General features: G+C 40.4%; 1 protein-coding gene across 1 annotated transcript in view; it reads right to left on the minus strand.

Annotated features, from left to right (window-relative positions):
- KCP (kielin cysteine rich BMP regulator) overlaps window positions 1–20,645 on the minus strand; it is a 130,623-nt gene that overhangs the window by 14,048 nt on the left and 95,930 nt on the right. Inside the window, exons 22-45 of the mRNA XM_063448335.1 lie at window positions 19,298–19,383; window positions 18,504–18,597; window positions 17,297–17,449; window positions 13,251–13,357; window positions 12,918–13,011; window positions 12,554–12,727; window positions 12,157–12,239; window positions 11,007–11,100; window positions 10,120–10,302; window positions 9,373–9,543; window positions 7,692–7,868; window positions 7,330–7,415; window positions 7,087–7,177; window positions 5,929–6,011; window positions 5,226–5,399; window positions 4,716–4,895; window positions 4,228–4,498; window positions 2,664–2,746; window positions 2,129–2,222; window positions 1,543–1,716; window positions 1,178–1,260; window positions 464–584; window positions 305–387; window positions 60–159 (exon numbers count right to left, since the gene is read on the minus strand). Coding sequence (XP_063304405.1) covers window positions 60–159; window positions 305–387; window positions 464–584; window positions 1,178–1,260; window positions 1,543–1,716; window positions 2,129–2,222; window positions 2,664–2,746; window positions 4,228–4,498; window positions 4,716–4,895; window positions 5,226–5,399; window positions 5,929–6,011; window positions 7,087–7,177; window positions 7,330–7,415; window positions 7,692–7,868; window positions 9,373–9,543; window positions 10,120–10,302; window positions 11,007–11,100; window positions 12,157–12,239; window positions 12,554–12,727; window positions 12,918–13,011; window positions 13,251–13,357; window positions 17,297–17,449; window positions 18,504–18,597; window positions 19,298–19,383 — 3,039 coding nt within the window. The remainder of the gene's footprint in view (window positions 1–59; window positions 160–304; window positions 388–463; window positions 585–1,177; window positions 1,261–1,542; window positions 1,717–2,128; window positions 2,223–2,663; window positions 2,747–4,227; window positions 4,499–4,715; window positions 4,896–5,225; window positions 5,400–5,928; window positions 6,012–7,086; window positions 7,178–7,329; window positions 7,416–7,691; window positions 7,869–9,372; window positions 9,544–10,119; window positions 10,303–11,006; window positions 11,101–12,156; window positions 12,240–12,553; window positions 12,728–12,917; window positions 13,012–13,250; window positions 13,358–17,296; window positions 17,450–18,503; window positions 18,598–19,297; window positions 19,384–20,645) is intronic.

A 20,645-nucleotide genomic window follows, 5' to 3' on the forward strand; every position in this document is an offset into this window, starting at 1 on the left:
GGGTTCTGGTGTTGTTATGAGAAACAATTTGGGATGCATACTTTGGGAAGACAGCTCACCTTTGCAGAATGGGCAACAAGACCCAGATCGAGTGACTTGCTCTGCATGTGGACAGCTCAGGATGGGACAAGGTTGATGAACACAAATCCATGTAAGATCCTTGAAGAACAATATACCCTTATCAGCTATGCATCAAGTCCTACCAGAATATATTGTGAATAGTTACCATAGCTATGAATATATTTTCTATTTACTCAAATAACAAGATATAATAGAATTTTTTTAAATAAATTAGTTTTCATACCTTGCATTGGCAGGTGTAACAGGGATCATCTGTGGCCTGAATTTCATTGCCCACTATGGAGTTTGTGCAGTTACTGAGAGCTTCTGTAAACGGGAAGGGTAGAGTTTAGGTCATGATCTGAAGGTTATCTTTTGCACGTTGTAACATTTTGACACTCACGGGCACAAGTAGGACAGCACTGGCCATATGCAGGGGGAAGAATGTGGCTCAGAGGGCAGTCCAGAAGGCTAGGGCACTGTTTCCTGTTACAACGTCTGTACTGTCGTCCATCTGGCAATCGCTATGTATGGAGATGGAACCAGTTACATCATGGCAAAATAACCCCTTCAATACCATATGTTCCATTCACTGTTTCATGATGCAATTTAAAACTTGTGTCTAAGTTTGAGTAGCTCATTATGCATACACCTGGTTATAGGACCTCTTCCCAAATTTCATATCTATACAAAAGTAGTAACTGTAAGCAAACCCTGGTTATAGGTCACAAATGCTACCAGAAAAATATGGTAGAGATTACTATGGACAAATTAAGAACTTTTTTGGATAGTTACATGAGTTCCATGAATAAAAAGTAAAACCATGGACTCAGTATGGACTGATGTCTAAACACCATAGAAGTTGGGCAGACAAGCAACCGTATGGTTCCTAAGTACTGAATATAAAAAAAGTGTTTAGATTCTTCTGCCATGGTCATCAATAATTGTGGTGTGGGTGCGGTATTATTCCATGTATTTCCTCACGTAAGTATATAAGCAGTACTGCTATTGTGCACCTGTTCATTGCGAGGACCTTGCTGAATGTCATTTATCTTCTGTTTGTTACTGTAAGTTGGACAGTTTAATGTAAGTCAGGTTAGCTAGGTTATTCACTTACTTCACATGTACAGATATCGCATGGATCGTGTGCTGGGTGAAAACTCTCCCCGGTAACATATACCTTACCATTAGCAATACAGTCTGAAAAAGAGGGCACAGAAGAAAAAGTGTGTCATACAGGTACAGATTCAAAAATACTGTGATACAAGAGTATTTATTCCTAACAGACCAAGGAGTTTATTCACTAAAGGCTGAATTAGAGGGTTAGAACTGGAACGGCCAAATAGAGGCTAAAACTCCATAGGTAAATTGAAAAAAAAAATTGCAGGGATTTGACAAGGGAATTGTCCAATTCAAGACACCACTGTCAGAAAAAATATATTCCCTGAATAGGCATCCTAGTGGATGGCACGCACGACTTACCTGCACACAGTGGACAGCATTCGCCGGGCAGTGTGATCTGATTAATGCAAGATGTAACACACTGAAGCTTGGAACAGGTTGTCACTCCATCCACACACATGCAGGACATGCAGCGATCCACACTGGAGAGCCAGTTACTGTTATCCCTGTACTCACGGCCATTATATACACAACCTGTAAGATGATATTGAGTAGTAAATGGGATGATCGGGATGTCATGTTATTTATAGAGCAGGCATGACAAAGTAGATATTGCACATTGCAAACGGACATTACTGGTAATAAAATCCTGCGAAGAGTTTTTAAACTTTAGCATGTACAACCTGATCTACTAAATCTAAACCATGATAAATCTGTATGTTTCACTATAGTTTATATTACTCTAGAGTTTACGAGAGTTGCAGTTCATATATCCTTTTCACTTTGTGTTTGCTTAAATTATTTCTTCGATGTACAACCTATCCACTTTTACTTTTATAGGGCTCAGAGTATCTTTTCTCTATTGCTGTTGTTTCACTTCCATTTTTCATTATTTTGGGTTTTGTTTTCAAAGTAATATTGTTAAAGGGCTGGGAGCAGGACTCACCCCTGCACCGAGGGCAGCATGCTCCAGGATCAGTCACTTGCTGGGTACAGGGCAAAGAAGGGCACGAGGGAGGCTCACACTGAACGTTTCCACCCTGGAAGACAAGACAAATGTAAATTCCATCGGTCCTCAGTCCAGCTCACAGAAGTCTCCTAATCACAGTGTACCCACTAAAAATCTGTCCTTATCCCTCTATGACTGTCAGTGATTTATTTATTCATCATAAACTCATCATTATACAGAAGTAGACATTACTGACAAGAGAAGAAATATATAAAAGAAAAACAAATAATATAACATGGTAAATGCAGAGTAGGCTGCGAACAACATTCTTAGGTATTTAAGTAACCTCCTTATAAGCATATATTCTAACTAAGTAAGTTAACTCCTAATTGGCAGAGAATTGACAAGTGTGACTTCAGAGGCATAATAAATACACTAAAACTGCTTCATTAAGTTGTTTGGGTGGCCACAGGACTCTACAGTAACCAAGAAAGGCTGCCTGGTGAATCCAATACAAAGGGTTGATACTCACTGAGCATGTACACTGCAGACATGGGTCTGTTGGTGGCACCCAGTTGGCACCCTCACTATACTCTTTTCCTTGGTACCGGCACACTGTCAGAGAGATGGAATGGAGGGTGAATACTGGCAGCATGTTAAAAGCATACAGTTACTGTTAGCTTAGTTTTTATTAGTGATAGTAACTACTTATTATGTACCTATTACTTTAGTAAAATTCTAACAGCGAACTCCACAAACCCATTGGTTATAACCATATATAACGTCCAATCCAAGCAGCAAAACCAATTGGGTGATAAAATGGAGTGTCACACGCTGACCCCCCCAACCCAACCCCAAAACTCGCCTCCGCCTTAGACACACGACACCACAACCCAAGCTAGATGATCCCAGACCAGACCATGTCTAAAATAACCAGGACTGCCACGGATGACAGATATGACCTCACTTACATCACGCCCTGATGGACAGTAGACATGCTATGACAACTCAGACCCAGGCGAGGACATTCAGACGACCAACGGTGTACAAACCAACGACCCGAGGTGACAACACGACGCATCACGCAGACCTCACACGCAGCGCACCTACATACCACGACGCTACGGGATCACACAGCGCACTCCAGACATGACCGAAGACAGATCAAGAACGACTAACCCGAGAGACCAAAAAACAGTTCTACCCGGGGAGACTGGTGGGTGGTCACGCAGCTCAGGGAGTAGCACAACGGGCCTCCAGACCCAATATGGCCTGAACCCACACACAGCACAGACACTAACCAGAATAGAACCCCCATTAAGAGCCCTACAAGGTATCCTCCGAAGGTCAGCTCGCACGGGTTGACACAACACGTCTGGAGATGTAGTACCGTATACACCAGCAAGATATTAGCAACACAGGCACACTATTTAGGGTACAGCAAGGGAAAAAAGAGAACTGCACAAAACACAGACACTAGCCCCTGCCGCAATGGGGTGACGTGGAGTACATTAGACCTAATACGAGAAACACAGGAACTCACTCACCAACCCAACCCCCCCCCCCTCATGGACATGTCAGTACGTGAGGTTCACCAGGTGATTACACGACTATCCGTGTTCCCCCCTGCCACACGATGACAACAACGAAATGTTGGGGCAAGATACACAACGACACGCTGGAACCCAGCGGACAAACCACACACCTCATACACACACAAATACATTGTGATCTCACTTATTACACGTCTAACGACATGGCTCCGCATACAAGCCTGTCTCTAACGATGTAAGAGTTTTCAGTTCGACAACAGCACGTTGGCAGAATGCTGGAATTACTTAATTGCTGTTATACGCATATCTGTAAGGCTTACACGTTGTAACCTGTTAACCTGTAAAGTATTTTCACGCTATGACTCTATAAAATAAAAAATAAAAATAAAGAATGTCAAAAAAAAAAAAAATGGAGTGTCACAATAAGATGCCATGCTCTGAAGTTGTATGCATGCTACCAAATTCATTATCACATGGTTCATGGGTGATTATAGTCATTTGTTTGACTCGCAATAGAATAAATGAGCTGGATTTTATTTGTACCTGGGCACTCCTTACAGCATTGGCTAGGCTTTCCAACCGGGTTGGCACAAAGCAATGTAGGACACACCACACTGGTGCAGGTAACACTGCCATCCAGACACACACATCGCTGGCATGGGTCAAACGTGGAAGAAAATGCTTGTCGATTATTGAATTCTTTGCCTTCGAAGAAACAGCGGTCGCACATGGGACAGCAGGAGTATGATGCACTTGGGACAGGATGTGTACACTCTTGGATACATGGTACACGCTGGCATTTCACCATTTCATTCTGTTAGAAATATAAATATTCCACTCATAAAAATCTGTTTTCTGTCTGATCAAATACCTTGAGCAATTAGTCCTTACTATACTTTTAACTTTGTTCAATCTCAGTATCATAGTTAACTTATGTGCAGTTATTATTTTCCCTCTATACATATATTGCTTATACTCCTGTGTTACAGTTTTCATGACATTAGTCTACCTACTGGCCAAGACACACTTACCTGACAAGTACACTGGGTACAAATATCCCCTGGAAGTTGGAAGCTGTCGCCATTCTGGTAAGTGCGCCCATTGTGTTTGCAGATTCCAGTGCAGCGTGGACAGCACTCTCCTGGGGGTGTTATGGGGAATAGACAGGACACTCGAGGGCAAGGCAGTGATACACATGTCACTTCACCGTTCTGAGGAATACACAGAGGACAGGGCTCGAGAATTGCTGAATTGCTGCAATCCACAATCACACCATACACAATCCAATTCAAAACAGTGAGATTCCTGCAAATCCGAATTCAACCATAATATATTATTTACATTGTACTTTCTATCAGGTCTGTACATCAGTTTAATGGTGGGCTTAAATCATTTTCTTGGGTTCTTTATTCTCACTAGTAGAACCATTTAACTTCCATATAAAGAACATCATGTGTGGCTTGCAATGACTGCCATAACTGTCTTCCAGTAGCCATTTCCAAACTCACTTTTCCCTGATTAATGAACAAATGGCCGCTTACTTTGCAGTTACAGTGGCTGCATTCATCCTCTGGGTCTGGGAACTTCTCTCCGTTGATACAGTCTCGCCCATTGTAGTTGCATCCATCACACACTGGACACATACAGGAGTCCTCTGCAGGATGTGTACAGGTCACCAAACTGCAGGACTTGGGAGTACAGGTGACATGACCCCTCTGCAACAAGATTTGAGGACAGGAGGCAAACCAACTCAGCATGTCAAGTATTTGATTCAACATTTAATTTTAGATGTTATCAATGTCTACAGCCAAATTATCTCTAACTATTATCTCTAACTTCCCGATACAAGCTCTATTGCTGTTCTATAAATACGTTAAACCAAACGTATGTCCCATTTCTACTCCAGCCAACAAAGCAATTTTAAGTGACCTAATTTAAGTGCAAAGATTGTTAGATCTGGTAAAAGACAGTCACACTAAATATTGACCAAGTGCTAGTTTAGTTACAGGCGAGAGTTTGACTACTACGTTCTCCTAAATCAGTGCTAGGAGAAAGTTATTTATCTAGTTCAGACTTGATGCACTCCAGCACCAATGACATCTAAATTTATATCGCTTTTGTGTATATTTTTCAGAAAGGATAGTATGGCTACTAAAGGTGTACCCTGGCTTGTGAACACAAGAGAAACTGGTTTACCCCGATCTATGTACACCAAGTGCTAATATTACATTGATATCTACTCACCATACAGCGACATTGCTCACATTCACTTTGCACAGATTTAAAAGTATCACCATCTAAATAGTTCTTGCCCTGGAAGTGGCAACCTGTTATCAAGAAGAAACATAATGTTATATGTATATAGTGTACTACAAAACTCTCTACAAAACTCTGCATATCATTAGTACTCAGAACAACATTTTCAGGGTTAATCACCAAAGTGAAAATTCAAAGTGAATTTTCGAATTTAAGGCCAAACTGGCGAAATTCTTTAAGTCGGCTATGCTCTTAGTTTAGCTACTACAGCCTTTAACCCCTTAAGGACCAAACTTCTGGAATAAAAGGGAATCATGACATGTCACACATGTCATGTGTCCTTAAGGGGTTAAATGTGAAATAAATGTTTATGTCATTTTACTCAATAACCCTGTGAGTTTGAAAAGGAAAATCCACTTCGACAAATGACACCACTGAATAAAACATTGAAAATTGCATATAACTAATGTTCACTATTTTCTTTTAAACATAACAGCCCAGGCACATCAAACCTATATTATTATCATTATTATTGGTATTTATATAGCCCCAACATATTCCGTAGCGCTTATATATATTGACTCTGCCTGGAGTGAACTCTGGGGGACAGATTTTGCAAAGACAGCTGGATGTGTAATTTGATTCATTTAAGATGTCCACATGACATTTGTCACTTGTTACAAAATGTAATAAAACACGCAGGATAACTTTCTTTGCACAATCACCGTGTGTCTGATGATTCTGATTTTTGAAACTATGCAAAGCCAAATGTATTCTCATAGTGGAATGTGACATTTATTTATTGTTACTACCATTCGCTTGGATGTCATTCAGAAGCTGAGCTGCAACTACCAAGAATTCCAGTTAGGAAAATAAATCTTCTGTTATTTTAAATTCTCACACCCCATGGAAACAAGTGATTCCCTTATATAATTTATGAAGTTCTACAGAACTATACAAAAAGCAGAATCCTGGACAAGGACTTGTTTTTAAAGACTTTTTCTTAAACAGCACAAAAAAAAAAAATCTGTGTAATTGTTTGTTTAATACAGGATGCTGATTACTGTGGAATTTTAAGCTAGGGTGCCTAAGTTGCCTTTTGATGCTTAAAAATGTGAAAATGCTCTGTTCTGTACGGAGTCTCACCCTGGCACATGGGGCAGTCACATGGTCCAGTCACAGGATGTGGGCATGTAGTGGATGAGCATAGTTTGCGGGCACACTGCACTGACCCGGTCTGGAAGTAGAGACAAATAGAACATGAAAGAACATATTGAAGATTAATTTGATTCATGCAATGCCTTCCCATTTGTCCTTCAATATACAAATAGAATGAGGGGATGCGTATCATATACTCCAAATCAAATGTCGATGAAAGAAAAAACTTACCCTGCAGCTACACTCAGAGCAAGTTGGGTTAGACGGGTCAGGAATAGTCTGACCACTTATCAGAACAACTCCGTTATATATGCACCCTGTTATGGGGAGCAGAGAGGAGATAATGGGTGAAGAGATGTATTGTATTTACAAAATAATAAAAGACTGTGAAAAAAAAAGAATTACAACAACAGTAGCATGCTATAAACATATAATTCAAAGGATATTGATAATAAGGGTGATATGGAAAAATGAGAAAATACAGAAAATAAAACTGAAATAAAAGATGAATGAAAGCAAAACAAAACAAAAACCGTGACATTCACCAGTATTACCGGCATGCTTAGTATCTGTGCCATGTACATGTTACATACCATCACAGGTTGGGCAGCATTTTCCTGGAGGGGTGCTAGGGTGAGTGCAGCCAGCTTTATAACACGGCTTCTTACTACATGTGACAAATCCATCAGCACACACACAGCGGCTACATGAATCTTGTGGAGAAGTAAACTCCTGGCCATTCAGGTACACCTCACCCAGGTACTGACAGTCTAAAGGTTATAATAGTAAATACACTTCATTTGAAGGATATGATGACAGGTAATATGGTAGACAAAGAAGGCAGCACAAATGATGTGAGTATTCTCACACACAGATAAAATCAAAAATAACACTTTTGGAGTAATAATAATGAGAAAAATCGGCAGGAGGACAGTGGCAGAATAACTTGTTGAAGGGGGAAATAGAAGATAAAAATGGAATTTAATTCTTCCTAGGCTTCAGGGGTTATAAATGGTTATAAAAAAAAAAATGCCAAGATCTGCTAGATAACTAACACTGTTAAAATGGATATGAACAATTATACCAACAATTCGAACACATGACTTAACAGAGTCAGGCTGATACATAGGTAGAATGGGGCTCTACTAATACAAATACATCTGTGCATGCATTATAATGTACCTCATTTAAAGAGTATTATAACAATGACTTCACTTTCTTTGAATGCTGCTGTCCCGCAGACAGACACAGAGCTGTACAGGGAAATCTACTGATCTCCCTGCCGGCTCAGAGCTGGATTCCCACACATACAGAGATGGATTCCCAGGCCCACCAGGTCCCAGTCTTAGCCTGGGTTCAAAGGCAGCTGCCTATGCCGGCTCATGGGTAATCTAGCTCTAATGCAGGTGATGCATAACAGTAACAGATGTTTGATATCACCACAACTTATCTGACACTTAGCTATGGGCTCAGAAAGAGACTTCAACAGCCAGATCCAAACTTGCACCATGCTGATGAGACATATGCTCATTTCCATGTTAAACTGGGATAGTTGAGGAAGCATGATTTTTTTTAGAATATCTGTCCCCAAGGTGGACTTCCCAAGGTTCAGCTTGAGATATGCAGGTGATGCAAAACTTCTAGTTTTCGTAAAATCGTACATATATACACACACGCACAAACATTTTAGGATTATGTGGGTTGTATTAATAACTAATGTAGAAAATGTAATTTACAAATATAATGGAAACATTGTCAAACAAGTTTACAATTTCTCCAACGACATAGTGTGGGATGAATGTAAATTTAATTTGAGCATATAAGAAAGTCATATTGCCGTTTCTTTGCTCTATAATAGAGTCTGTTAGTGAGGAGCTCAGCCCACTACTTTTAAGGCTTTATCAGTGTAACAATAACTTGGTTTTTATCTCTCTTCTGCCTATTGTCTCTCAGATTCCTATCCATCACATTTCTTTGTCTGCTCTCTGTTGACGTAAAATATAAAATATAGAATGGTGATGACAACTGGAAAATGTCTCAATATTAGGATAATTTACCGAGGAGCCACTTGTAACATCAGCATTGGGCTTAATTTAAAATGTTATGATGCCCAAATAGACACGTTGAACTACTTTTCAATGTTTTACAAATAAGACCAGTGTTGGTGTACAATCCACTGAACACTACAAGCACAATTTCACACCAGGTAAGGAGGTCTGATCCTCGATATAGAAAAAGAATATAGAAGTCAGTGTGTGGCATTTGGTACCTCACCTTGGCACTCCTTGCAGCATTTTCCAGAGGCTGGGTAAGGGCAGTGGAGGACAGGGCATGTTTTTGGTTGACATTTTACACTGCCTTCCCAGCACACGCACAGAGAGCAGGGTTCAGATGGCTGTGTAAACTGTTCACCATTGGCCAATTCTTTCCCTGACAAAAGGCATCCTGAAAATAAAGTATAATAGTAATTATATATATATGGTTCAGTATGGTGACCTGCTCAATTAATTCACTAGAGAACAGACATATTGTCTTTATAACAGAAAATTGCAAATATAAATACATGGACCGGAATGAAACATGGTCAATAAAGTGGTATACTATAAATCATAAATAAAATGTGATTCGGAATAAAAAAAATCAGGTGCATAAACTTCAGTTGCACAAATTAATATACAGCAGGTCAGCTCCGCTAGTAAACGCTCAGACAGCTACTTCTTGCCTACAACAAGAGAACTATACTAAAAGTATATAATGTTCACTTTTTAAGCTGAAATTATCTTCAATAGAGAAACAAATAATAAAAATCATAAATAACCATAAACAACATTTTTAATGCTGGCACAACCATGAAACATGGTAACAAAGTGGAAAGATTAATCTCAAATTTAATTACCAGATCATATTGAATAATTTATAAGGTTTAAAGTAGTTAGATACAAACAAACTAAAAGGAAACAGTTGTTAAATTCAGTTTTTTTCTCCAGAAATGATTAATTAGTCCATATGATAGAATGTTACCATCACAGGAACGGCAGCACTCTCCCTGCAGAGGATGTGAGCAGGGCACAGGGGCACAGGGTTTCCTCTGACATGTCACAGTGCCATTATTGCAGATGCAGTCACGACATTTGTCTGAAGGATCATAGAATCGTTGCATATGTCTGTAGGTGATCCCGGAGTATGGGCAATCAGCTGGGGGCACTATGGAAAGAAGCCATATTTATTTTACTTTCTAAAGAGGAGAGTAATTAAAATAAAATAAAAAAAAAAAACACTGCCACATAGACCATATTACAACTCTGGATGTTTAAAGTGAAATAAAATTGTAGTTTTAACAAATGCAATGTGGATTCTAAATTAATTAGTGTGTGAATTCCAGTGAAAGGAACAGTCTGTATCTTTCACAGGAGCACAGTAACAGAAAAGTTTGCCTAATAATTAATATATACACTTTGCAATACCTGTCATAGAATTATTATTATTATTATTAATATTATATTTATATAGCACCAACAAATTCCATAGCGCTTTACAATGGGATAGTGTGGGATAGTCATAGTGTGGGAAGCCTATATAATAGTTTTCCCTTTTCTAGGAACTGAGCAGCAATGGCTGCCCCGGCATTAGTTTTAATGTTTAGTAGACATGCCTCCAGGCATTTTTACATATACTTCATTTTAAAAATATGATTACATGCTGCAAGAATTCCTCTGGTGACAGGTGTCCATTAAATCATATCTGAAAGCAAATGCACAATTGCATTAATATTATCTATTGCCTATGACTGTTCCTATTAACTAACTAACTGAAAGATAGTTAATAGTTAGTTGGTTAACGATCTTTCAGTTTCTAGGTGCTCTTTCCCATGACTGAACCCTCCTATCTCCTGGAGACTAAGGCCATACCTGGACATTGAGGGCAGCATTCCCCAGGAACTGGAAAAGGTTCAGCACAGAGCACAGGAGGGCATCTCAGCATCAGACACTGTACGTTACCATTCTGCAGAGGAAAATACAATCCTAATCAATCCGGTTAAATGGGCAATGAGGAGAGGTAAGCCCCAAGGAATGGAAAGATGAGAAAAGCTATAGTGGTGAGTCAGTGGTCAGTGTAGAAACGATATTCTTTGACTTAAAAAGGGTGGATTACTCTTTACATTTTAATCAGCAGTCTAAAACTGAATTGCTTTCACATGGAAGCTCCTGTGTCCTGTTCCACTTCCTTATCAATTTGCATCTGTAGTGAATAGACTAGAGGGTATGTAGCTCTCTGCCCAGAAACTATGCTGTCTCTTATGGAAATGAAAAGACTCTGTCAGCCAGCCCGGGCTTTGTTACTAAACATAATGTTGTATGGATATTTTTTTTAAGTGTGACCTTAAGTTAAATGTAATGTTGTTAAAGGCCAGTCCTAGGGTAACAGAGAGGGTATAGTTATTTTTGTCCTATTGTCTATGATCTATGATCCTTATAGAGCATCTAGTGGCAGAGTATACCAACCTGCTATCTGGCTGCACTGCACGCTATTAGTGGGGACTTACTACAAAGTCTATGGACCTATTGTTGAACTAGTACTGTTGTACACAGAGTGTAGGTAGTAGGAACAGGGATTGATACCTCATTGGAAGAAGGAGCAATCAGATGGGTAAATGACTGCCTAGGATAATAGGGAGTTGGGAGGCCAGTGGCAGACTTACTGTGGTGTTCACTAGTGCTGGAGGAGAAAGGACTGGACTGGATCTCACGTCAGGGGACTGGTTACTACTGTTCACGTAACAAATACCACCATAAATAGCACATTTGGCTTGTATATACTTATTACTAATTCAAGAAAAAGGGAGGACAGTGACTAAAAGCATGGAAAAGGGAGAGAGAGAAAATAAACAAGGATGGATTCTTTCTAGCCAGAAAAGGTGGTCTGGGGAGGTTACAAATATGTATATTATATATGTGTAACAACTAACTAAGCTTGACACACAAGTATAGAACATACGGTACAAAATCCTGGTAGATAGGATTCAGGAGAACTAACACATGAATGGATATCAGTACTCACAATGCAATGACATTGCCTACACTTATCGGTGGGGTGAGGAAAATCGGCTCCGTTAGGGTATTCCTTCCCAGCATAATTACAGCCTGTGAGAACAAAGGGAAAAAAAAGACAATTTTGGAAGTTGTCAAGGATGTATAAAAGTCTCCATATTACATTCCATAGAATACACTTTCTGATCTTTAGTACACAGCTCTAACTTGTTACTTTGTTGATATCTGTCTCTCCCTTCTTTAGAAGACATTAATTTATCCTACACACATTCCATATTCCTCTAACATATTTTCAGTGGGTTGCATACTCAGTCACTTATCCCTAACCTATTCATACTGTAATGTAACTATTTATAGCAAATTTACAGTCTTCTTTCTCCAATGGTAACACTTTAATTAACATTTACCATTACAGTTGTTGTTGCAGCAGGAGCCTGGCAGTGGATAGGAGCACGTAGGACCTGGGCAACCTCTGTCTTTACATGTCACCTGCCCATCCAGACACCCACACTCCTGGCACGGATTGCTTGGGTTAGAAAACTCCTCCCCTTCTAGGAAGATCTGGTCCTGGTACAAACACTCTAGTAAAAAGATGAAGGATATATTGCATTTCAGTGATATGGTGCCTAATGTAAAAGCATACATTTTGAGGAACCAAAACATAGCTATCTGGAAGTTAAGTACAACTCATGATTCAGGTAATAAAACAACATATATGATCAGCAAGCTATTTTCTGTAAGTGAACCTCTAGTCCTGTCCATCATGCTCACCTGGGCATTTGGCGCAACACTGCCCGGGTTCCGTCTCGGGATTGGAGCACAATACAGGCGGGCACACAATAGGGGAGCACTGGACTGTACCATCCTGAAAACAAATGAATGCATCATATAAGAAAGATAAATCCTTATTACCAAAAGCATTTCTGTAATACTAACAGTCAACTCCCAGAGTAGGTGAAATTGTTAACAATCATAAGATATAAGTTCAAATTTATACAAGCTGATTAATGTATTTATTATAGTACTGCACAGTAAGAAGGAATATAGAGGCTTCATGTCTTCAGAGTCTCTATAGCTCTTTAATGCATGCACACATGGGCTAACCTGGCACATACAATCCTGGCACGGGTTATCGGGATCTGTGAAGATCTGTCCATTGTTGTACCCTCTCTGGTTGTAGCTGCAGGTGTCACAAACAGGACAACATTCACCTATGAAAATAAGGAACCCAAAGATAGCTTTACTAGCTTGCAGATGGTCCTGTGCCAAGATAGTGGTGGCCCTACAGATAACAATATGTCCAGTGATGGGAGTGTGTTAGGTCAGATGTATGTAAGGGTTGTAAGAGCTTTGTATGTGCGTTTTGAATTGAATCCTAAAAATTACTGAATGCCAATGGAATGATTGGCAATGAAGTAACATGAGGGAGGAGTGATGAGAAATAAAAAAAGCCCTGGCAGCGACATTTATTAAGGACTGTAGAGACAGTAAGGGTTCTGGAGCCACCAGTTAAGGGAAAGTTACAGAAATAAATCTGGAAATTATAAGAGTGTGAACAAGTTTCTTAGAGGCATCTTGAGTAAGAAAGGGGTGAATATTGGCAATGTTTTTAAGGTGATAATGACAGGATTTGGCAGACTGAATATGGGTATAAAGGTGAAGCCACAGCTAGTGATATTACCAAGACAGCATGGATAGGCTGATGTGCACACTATAAACTTGCAGGAAGACTGAAAGTGGAGGATTTCTTTTTTATATTGAGGGAAGATAAGGAGCTCAGTTTTAGAGAGCTTGAAATTGAGAAAGTGTGAAGACAGATGACAGGCTGTTGGTGTCTAGTCTAGATGGTTATGAGAGAGATCAGGAAGTGAAAGTAATGTATCAGAGCTCGAATCATTCAATAATTCTGCTGTGTAAAAGTATAACTGTGCTGTGTAAAAGTATAACTGTGCAGAGAGTGTTATGGGAGATCACAGAGAGTGCTGTAACAAGGCTCTGGAGTGTATGTTGGGACAAAGTGTTAACTGTGTATAGATAATGTGTGCAGGCAGAGTGTCAACTGTGTATAGACAGTGTGTGCAGGCAGAGTGTCAACTGTGTATGGACAGTGTGAGCAGGCAGAGTGTCAACTGTGTATGGACAGTGTGAGCAGGCAGAGTGTCAACTGTGTATGGACAGTGTGTGCAGGCAGAGTGTCAACTGTGTATAGACAGTGTGTGCAGGCAGAGTGTCAACTGTGTATAGACAGTGTGTGCAGGCAGTGTCAACTGTGTATGGACAGTGTGTGCAGGCAGAGTGTCAACTGTGTATGGACAGTGTGTGCAGGCAGAGTGTCAACTGTGTATGGACAGTGTGTGCAGGCAGAGTGTCAACTGAGTATGGACAGTGTGTGCAGGCAGAGTGTCAACTGTGTATGGACAGTGTGTGCAGGCAGAGTGTCAACTGTGTATGGACAGTGTGTGCAGGCAGAGTGTCAACTGTGTATAGACAGTGTGTGCAGGCAGAGTGTCAACTGTGTATAGACAGTGTGTGCAGGCAGTGTCAACTGTGTATGGACAGTGTGTGCAGGCAGAGTGTCAACTGTGTATGGACAGTGTGTGCAGGCAGAGTGTCAACTGTGTATGGACAGTGTGTGCAGGCAGAGTGTCAACTGAGTATGGACAGTGTGTGCAGGCAGAGTGTCAACTGTGTATGGACAGTGTGTGCAGGCAGAGTGTCAACTGTGTATGGACAGTGTGTGCAGGCAGAGTGTCAACTGTGTATAGACAGTGTTTGCAGGCATGTTTGCAGGCGTGTTGACAGAATATGTTGGCAAACCACAGGTAGTAGAGTGAGTTCTATGGGAGCACTGGTTGCAGAGTGAGTTTTTAGGGAGTACTGGTTGTAGAGTGAGTTCTATGAGAACATTGGCTGTAGAGTGCGTTCAACGGGAGCACTGGCTGTAGAGTGAGTTCTATGGGAGTACTGGCTGTAAAGTGAGTTTTTAGGGAGCACTGGCTGTAGAGTGAGTTCTATGAGAGCACTGGCTGTATTGTTAGTTCTATGAAAGCCCAGGTTGTAGAGTGAGTTATATGAAAGCACTGGCTGTAGAGTGAGTTCTATGAAAGCCTTGGTTGAAGGGTGAGTTCTTATGGAGCACTGGCTGTAGAGTGAGTTCTATGAGAGCACTGGCTGTATTGTGAGTTCTATGAAAGCCCAGGTTGTAGAGTGAGTTATATGAGAGCACTGGCTGTAGAGTGAGTTCTATGAAAGCCTTGGTTGAAGGGTGAGTTCTTATGGAGCACTGGCTGTAGAGTGAGTTCTATGAGAGCACTGGCTGTATTGTGAGTTCTATGAAAGCCCGGGTTGTAGAGTGAGTTATATGAAAGCACTGGCTGTAGAGTGAGTTCTATGAAAGCCTTGGTTGAAAGGTGAGTTCTTATGGAGCACTGGCTGTAAAGTGAGTTCTATGAAAGCCATGGCTGTAGAGTGAGTTCTATGAGAACATTGGCTGTAGAGTGCGTTCAACGGGAGCACTGGCTGTAGAGTGAGTTCTATGGGAGTATTGGCTGTAAAGTGAGTTTTTAGGGAGCACTGGCTGTAGAGTGAGTTCTATGAGAGCACTGGCTGTATTGTGAGTTCTATGAAAGCCCAGGTTGTAGAGTGAGTTATATGAAAGCACTGGCTGTAGAGTGAGTTCTATGAAAGCCTTGGTTGAAGGGTGAGTTCTTATGGAGCACTGGCTGTAGAGTGAGTTCTATGAGAGCACTGGCTGTATTGTGAGTTCTATGAAAGCCCAGGTTGTAGAGTGAGTTATATGAGAGCACTGGCTGTAGAGTGAGTTCTATGAAAGCCTTGGTTGAAGGGTGAGTTCTTATGGAGCACTGGCTGTAGAGTGAGTTCTATGAGAGCACTGGCTGTATTGTGAGTTCTATGAAAGCCCGGGTTGTAGAGTGAGTTATATGAAAGCACTGGCTGTAGAGTTAGTTCTATGAAAGCCTTGGTTGAAGGGTGAGTTCTTGTGGAGCACTGGCTGTAAAGTGAGTTCTATGAAAGCCATGGCTGTAGAGTGAGTTCTATGAGAACATTGGCTGTAGAGTGCGTTCAACGGGAGCACTGGCTGTAGAGTGAGTTCTATGGGAGTACTGGCTGTAAAGTGAGTTTTTAGGGAGCACTGGCTGTAGAGTGAGTTCTATGAGAGCACTGGCTGTATTGTGAGTTCTATGAAAGCCCAGGTTGTAGAGTGAGTTATATGAAAGCACTGGCTGTAGAGTGAGTTCTATGAAAGCCTTGGTTGAAGGGTGAGTTATTATGGAGCACTGGCTGTAGAGTGAGTTCTATGAGAGCACTGGCTGTATTGTGAGTTCTATGAAAGCCCGGGTTGTAGTGTGAGTTATATGAAAGCACTGGCTGTAGAGTGAGTTCTATGAAAGCCATGGCTGTAGAGTGAGTTCTATGAAAGCCCTGGCTGTAGAGTGAGTTATATGAAAGCACTGGCTGTAGTGTGCATTATGGTTGTTTGTTAAAGTGCTGACAATTCAGGGGGGTCAAAATATTTTGTCAAAACATTAGTTCTGCATATCATTCACAGTACCAAGGATGCAGAGGGTATTTTGTAAAAACAGAATAGCTTAACACGAATAGAAAGATGAAAAACAAAGTAATACAATAGTGTAATACAGTTATAGCACATATTAATGCGCACTAGATAAGAATTCACTCATGAGATTTAAGAGTATAATGTCGCCTCAGGGTGCCTCCCATGGGGGTATGGGGGGTATATCCAAGGATCCTTCTCCTCTGGTATAATCACCACCACAGAATGGAATACAGAACCCAGGTAATAGGTAAAAAATGCTAAGATTTATTATACCAATGAAAAATTAAATGAAAATATGTGCAAGGTCCTACGTGTTTCGGCTTAACAATAGCCTTCCTAAATCTCTTGTGTGCATTCTGATCTGGTGCGCATTAATATGTGCTATAACTGTATTACACTATTGTATTACTTTGTTTTTCATCTGTAGGTAGTCAGCTATATCCTCTATATTCCTGTTTGGCCAGGTATTATGTAAACTCTGTTTGTGCAATGAGTGTGCAAGATTAGTAAAGCATCATGATAGTATCTAGACTGTGTCATTGTCAGTTTTAGCTATTCAAGGTTGACTCACGTTCATTCCTAGTTGGATGAAGACATGCAATTGGGGGGCACTGGCTAACTCCACACACTGCGTCTCCGTTCAAACATGCACAGGTGCTGCAGGGGTCACTCTTTGGCTCCCACTCCACTCCTTCTAAAAACTCTTCTCCATCCTGAACGCAGACTGAGAGAAAGGTTCAGGCAAGAGTGTGGAAAAAGCAAATGTAATATAATAAAGTGACAAACAAAATAGGGTGATATGAGTCCAAGACAGACATATGAAAAAACCTAATCAAATCTATACTATACAATGCATCCAAGGAGTAACGGATCAGAAATTGCATTTATTGCCAAAAACAGTAAATAAGTATCAAAGCAATAGTTAGTGTATTTCAAAGCAATAAAAGGACACCGCAGGCACCATAACGCCTTCAACTAACTGAAGTCGTTATCGTGCCTGGTGTCCACGGGTGCCAGGTCTTGCATTATCATTTAGCAGATATATTCTAATTTGTGCAGGCCAGGCCCCAAATGACAAAAGGGTGGAACTATGCTCAATTTCACATTATATCATGGGTAGCAGGCATTGTAGGCTGAGAGAGTCAATTGAGCTCTCTCAGCCAATCACTACCCTATCTCTGGTATGAATTGGTATAGCGTGAAGTGAAGCATAGATCAACTCTGCTATATTGTAATTGGAGGCCGGTAGTAGTATACAGCATGCACAATATCTGTATATAAATAATAATATAGAAACCATAGAATACAAAATATATTTTTGCAGAATGTTGTTTGAATCATACAGAAAAAAAATAAACCACCTGAAGAATTTCAGTACAGCACTTTTCTGTAGCCTGTTCGCTCTACCCATACTATTTTGGATTTCTATATGAAAGTGGGCAAGTTAGGTACTGGTGTTGTCTATTGCACCCTGCACTGGTTTAGTTGATTATTTTGTATCACAATACCTTTAATTTAATATTGCAAAACGTATTAGCATTTATTTTTAAAATTCATAATAATTAAATTCTTGTCTGTCCTAATATAAAATTAATCCCACAGTTGTCACGTAACAAAGTTACTTCTTTTGACAATACACATCAATATGCCATTTGAAATGTTTGTGCTGAATGAGCCATATGATTTTTCACACTATACCATATCATAGCACTATGCTATTTGTTACCTGTTTGTGATTTGTATTTTTATATATGCACATTGAGCTATGTCACACTCACTTTTGCAGATTGGACAACAATGATCTGGGTCTCTGACCGGGTTAGGACAGGCTATTGGAGGGCAGGTCTCCTCTGTACAACGCACATTCCCTTTCTAAGTGAAACAAGATAGAGATGTAATTTTAGCTATAGCAATGTTTATAATTCATTGCAGTGGTTTCCACGTTCCCAAGGCATACCAATGGTCCATGTTTTGACAGCATCCTTACTAGTACAGAACTGAATAATACACTTATTAATATAATACACTTTATGGATGAGTTGTTTAAACCTTAACATCATTTCATTAAACTTCTACTATGCCAAACACCATCAATACTCTGTTGAGCTGATGAAGTAGTGTAACATCTTCAGTGCATGAAGGTCCATTTATTTTTATCTTTATATCCTCTGTTGCACATCTACACTGAGCTGTGCTATGGCTCCAGGGTAGTGCATACCAAAAATGCTTACCTATTTTCTTATAAAAAAATACTGTCACATTGGTCACATTGGTTAGTGAGCTAAAACAAAGGCGGTTTACATATAAATAATGTTAAAACAGCACCAAGCCGAGTGATAATTCAGCCAGTCTTACACATTAAGCACTTCTGCTATACTTTACCCCGTCATTATCAATAGTCATGTATTAAGGCACACACACTTTTAATGGGCATTATTTATAGATCTGAGAAACCTTAGTAAAATGCCCACATTGTGCTAAATCAGAGTTGTGATGAGCAAACAGACAAGTATAACCACACCGTTTTGGGCAAGTGATACAGCCTGGGTGGTGCTGGTGATGGAGTGCTCACCGTGCATGTGCATTTTAGACATGGACTGTGTCCTGGGGGCCGGAATGTCTGTCCGTCAGAGTACAATTTCCTCTCAAAGTCACAAACTACAGAGACAAAAATAATATATTCAGCACAAAAAATTATAAATACTTCTAGAATCTACATTCTGCTTTCTTACTTGCTACCCCAACATGCATTATTTTCTAATTTCTTCTCCATTCTGTATCTTGGCTTATCGTAGGGCACTATAGGGAATCTATGAACCCTCTAGCAGAAGCCTTCACATTGTAAAACCTAACCAGAAAATACACAGTAAAACATCTATTTTTTTTATAATTATTAAGTGGGCATTACACAGTTATGTGTTTATAAGTTTAGAATACCTTTAATGTCACTTTGAAAAGTGTTTGCAAGTATTTCTGTTTCTTTAATCAGTGTATAGTATCAACGAGAACCTAAGAACCTAATGTCAGAGTTAGTTCAATAAGCTGTAGTTGTTCTGGTGACTATAGTGTCCCTTTAAAGAGTTATATGCAAAGTACTCACTTTCCTATGTCTTCTGTTGTCCAATCACCAATACCTCGCATCATTGGCAACCGGGTTAATGGGATGTGCGAGGCCCTAAGGAGGCATCAACAGATACATGACCCACGTAACTAGTGACGACCATAAAGGGTGGGTCTGCCTGGAAAAGGGTCGGGTCAACCCACTTACAGGTCCCCAGCATTCAGTACTAAGCAGGGAGCACTGCTGAAGCTATACCTGCATATTTCTAGTGCCCACTCCGTAACACCAGAGCATCTAATAATGTGTTTGCACTATGCTGCCTAGGGACAGCTCGACAGGAGCACAAAATTAGACCCCTCCTGCCGAAAGTGGGACTTTTGGGAGATCTGGTCACCCCTCCATGAGTTTGTGTTTAGCAGCAGTAGCAGTTATATAGTGTGTTATATAGTGTGTATCACCCATTTGCTGTTTTTCCTGAGAGGCTGATAGTGGGCAGACAGGAAGTGATTCCTTATACCTCCTGTCCAGTCTCACACACAGACACTCTATAACGGTTCCTGCAGCTCTGCTATAAAGCATAGGAGGACACTGACCTAGGCTCCTGGTACATGTCTCTTCCCACCAGCCCACCTAAGCTCCAAAAAGGCACATAAGCGCTGAAAGCAGGTGCCTCTAACATGAGAGGTGCTTGTAGGCAGATACCTACTATGTCTAAAGTGAACTCTGTCTCTATGCCATGTCATTCATGCATTCTATCCATCATTATCTAGATGTCTTTACTCAGCCTGTTCAGCTAGTGCTTATCTCTTCCTATATGTCACACCACAATACCCTCTCCTCCTGGAAACACCCCATAAAG

This window comes from Pelobates fuscus, chromosome 3 (assembly GCF_036172605.1).
Source record: "Pelobates fuscus isolate aPelFus1 chromosome 3, aPelFus1.pri, whole genome shotgun sequence".
In the NCBI taxonomy this organism is placed as follows: Eukaryota; Metazoa; Chordata; class Amphibia; order Anura; family Pelobatidae; genus Pelobates; species Pelobates fuscus.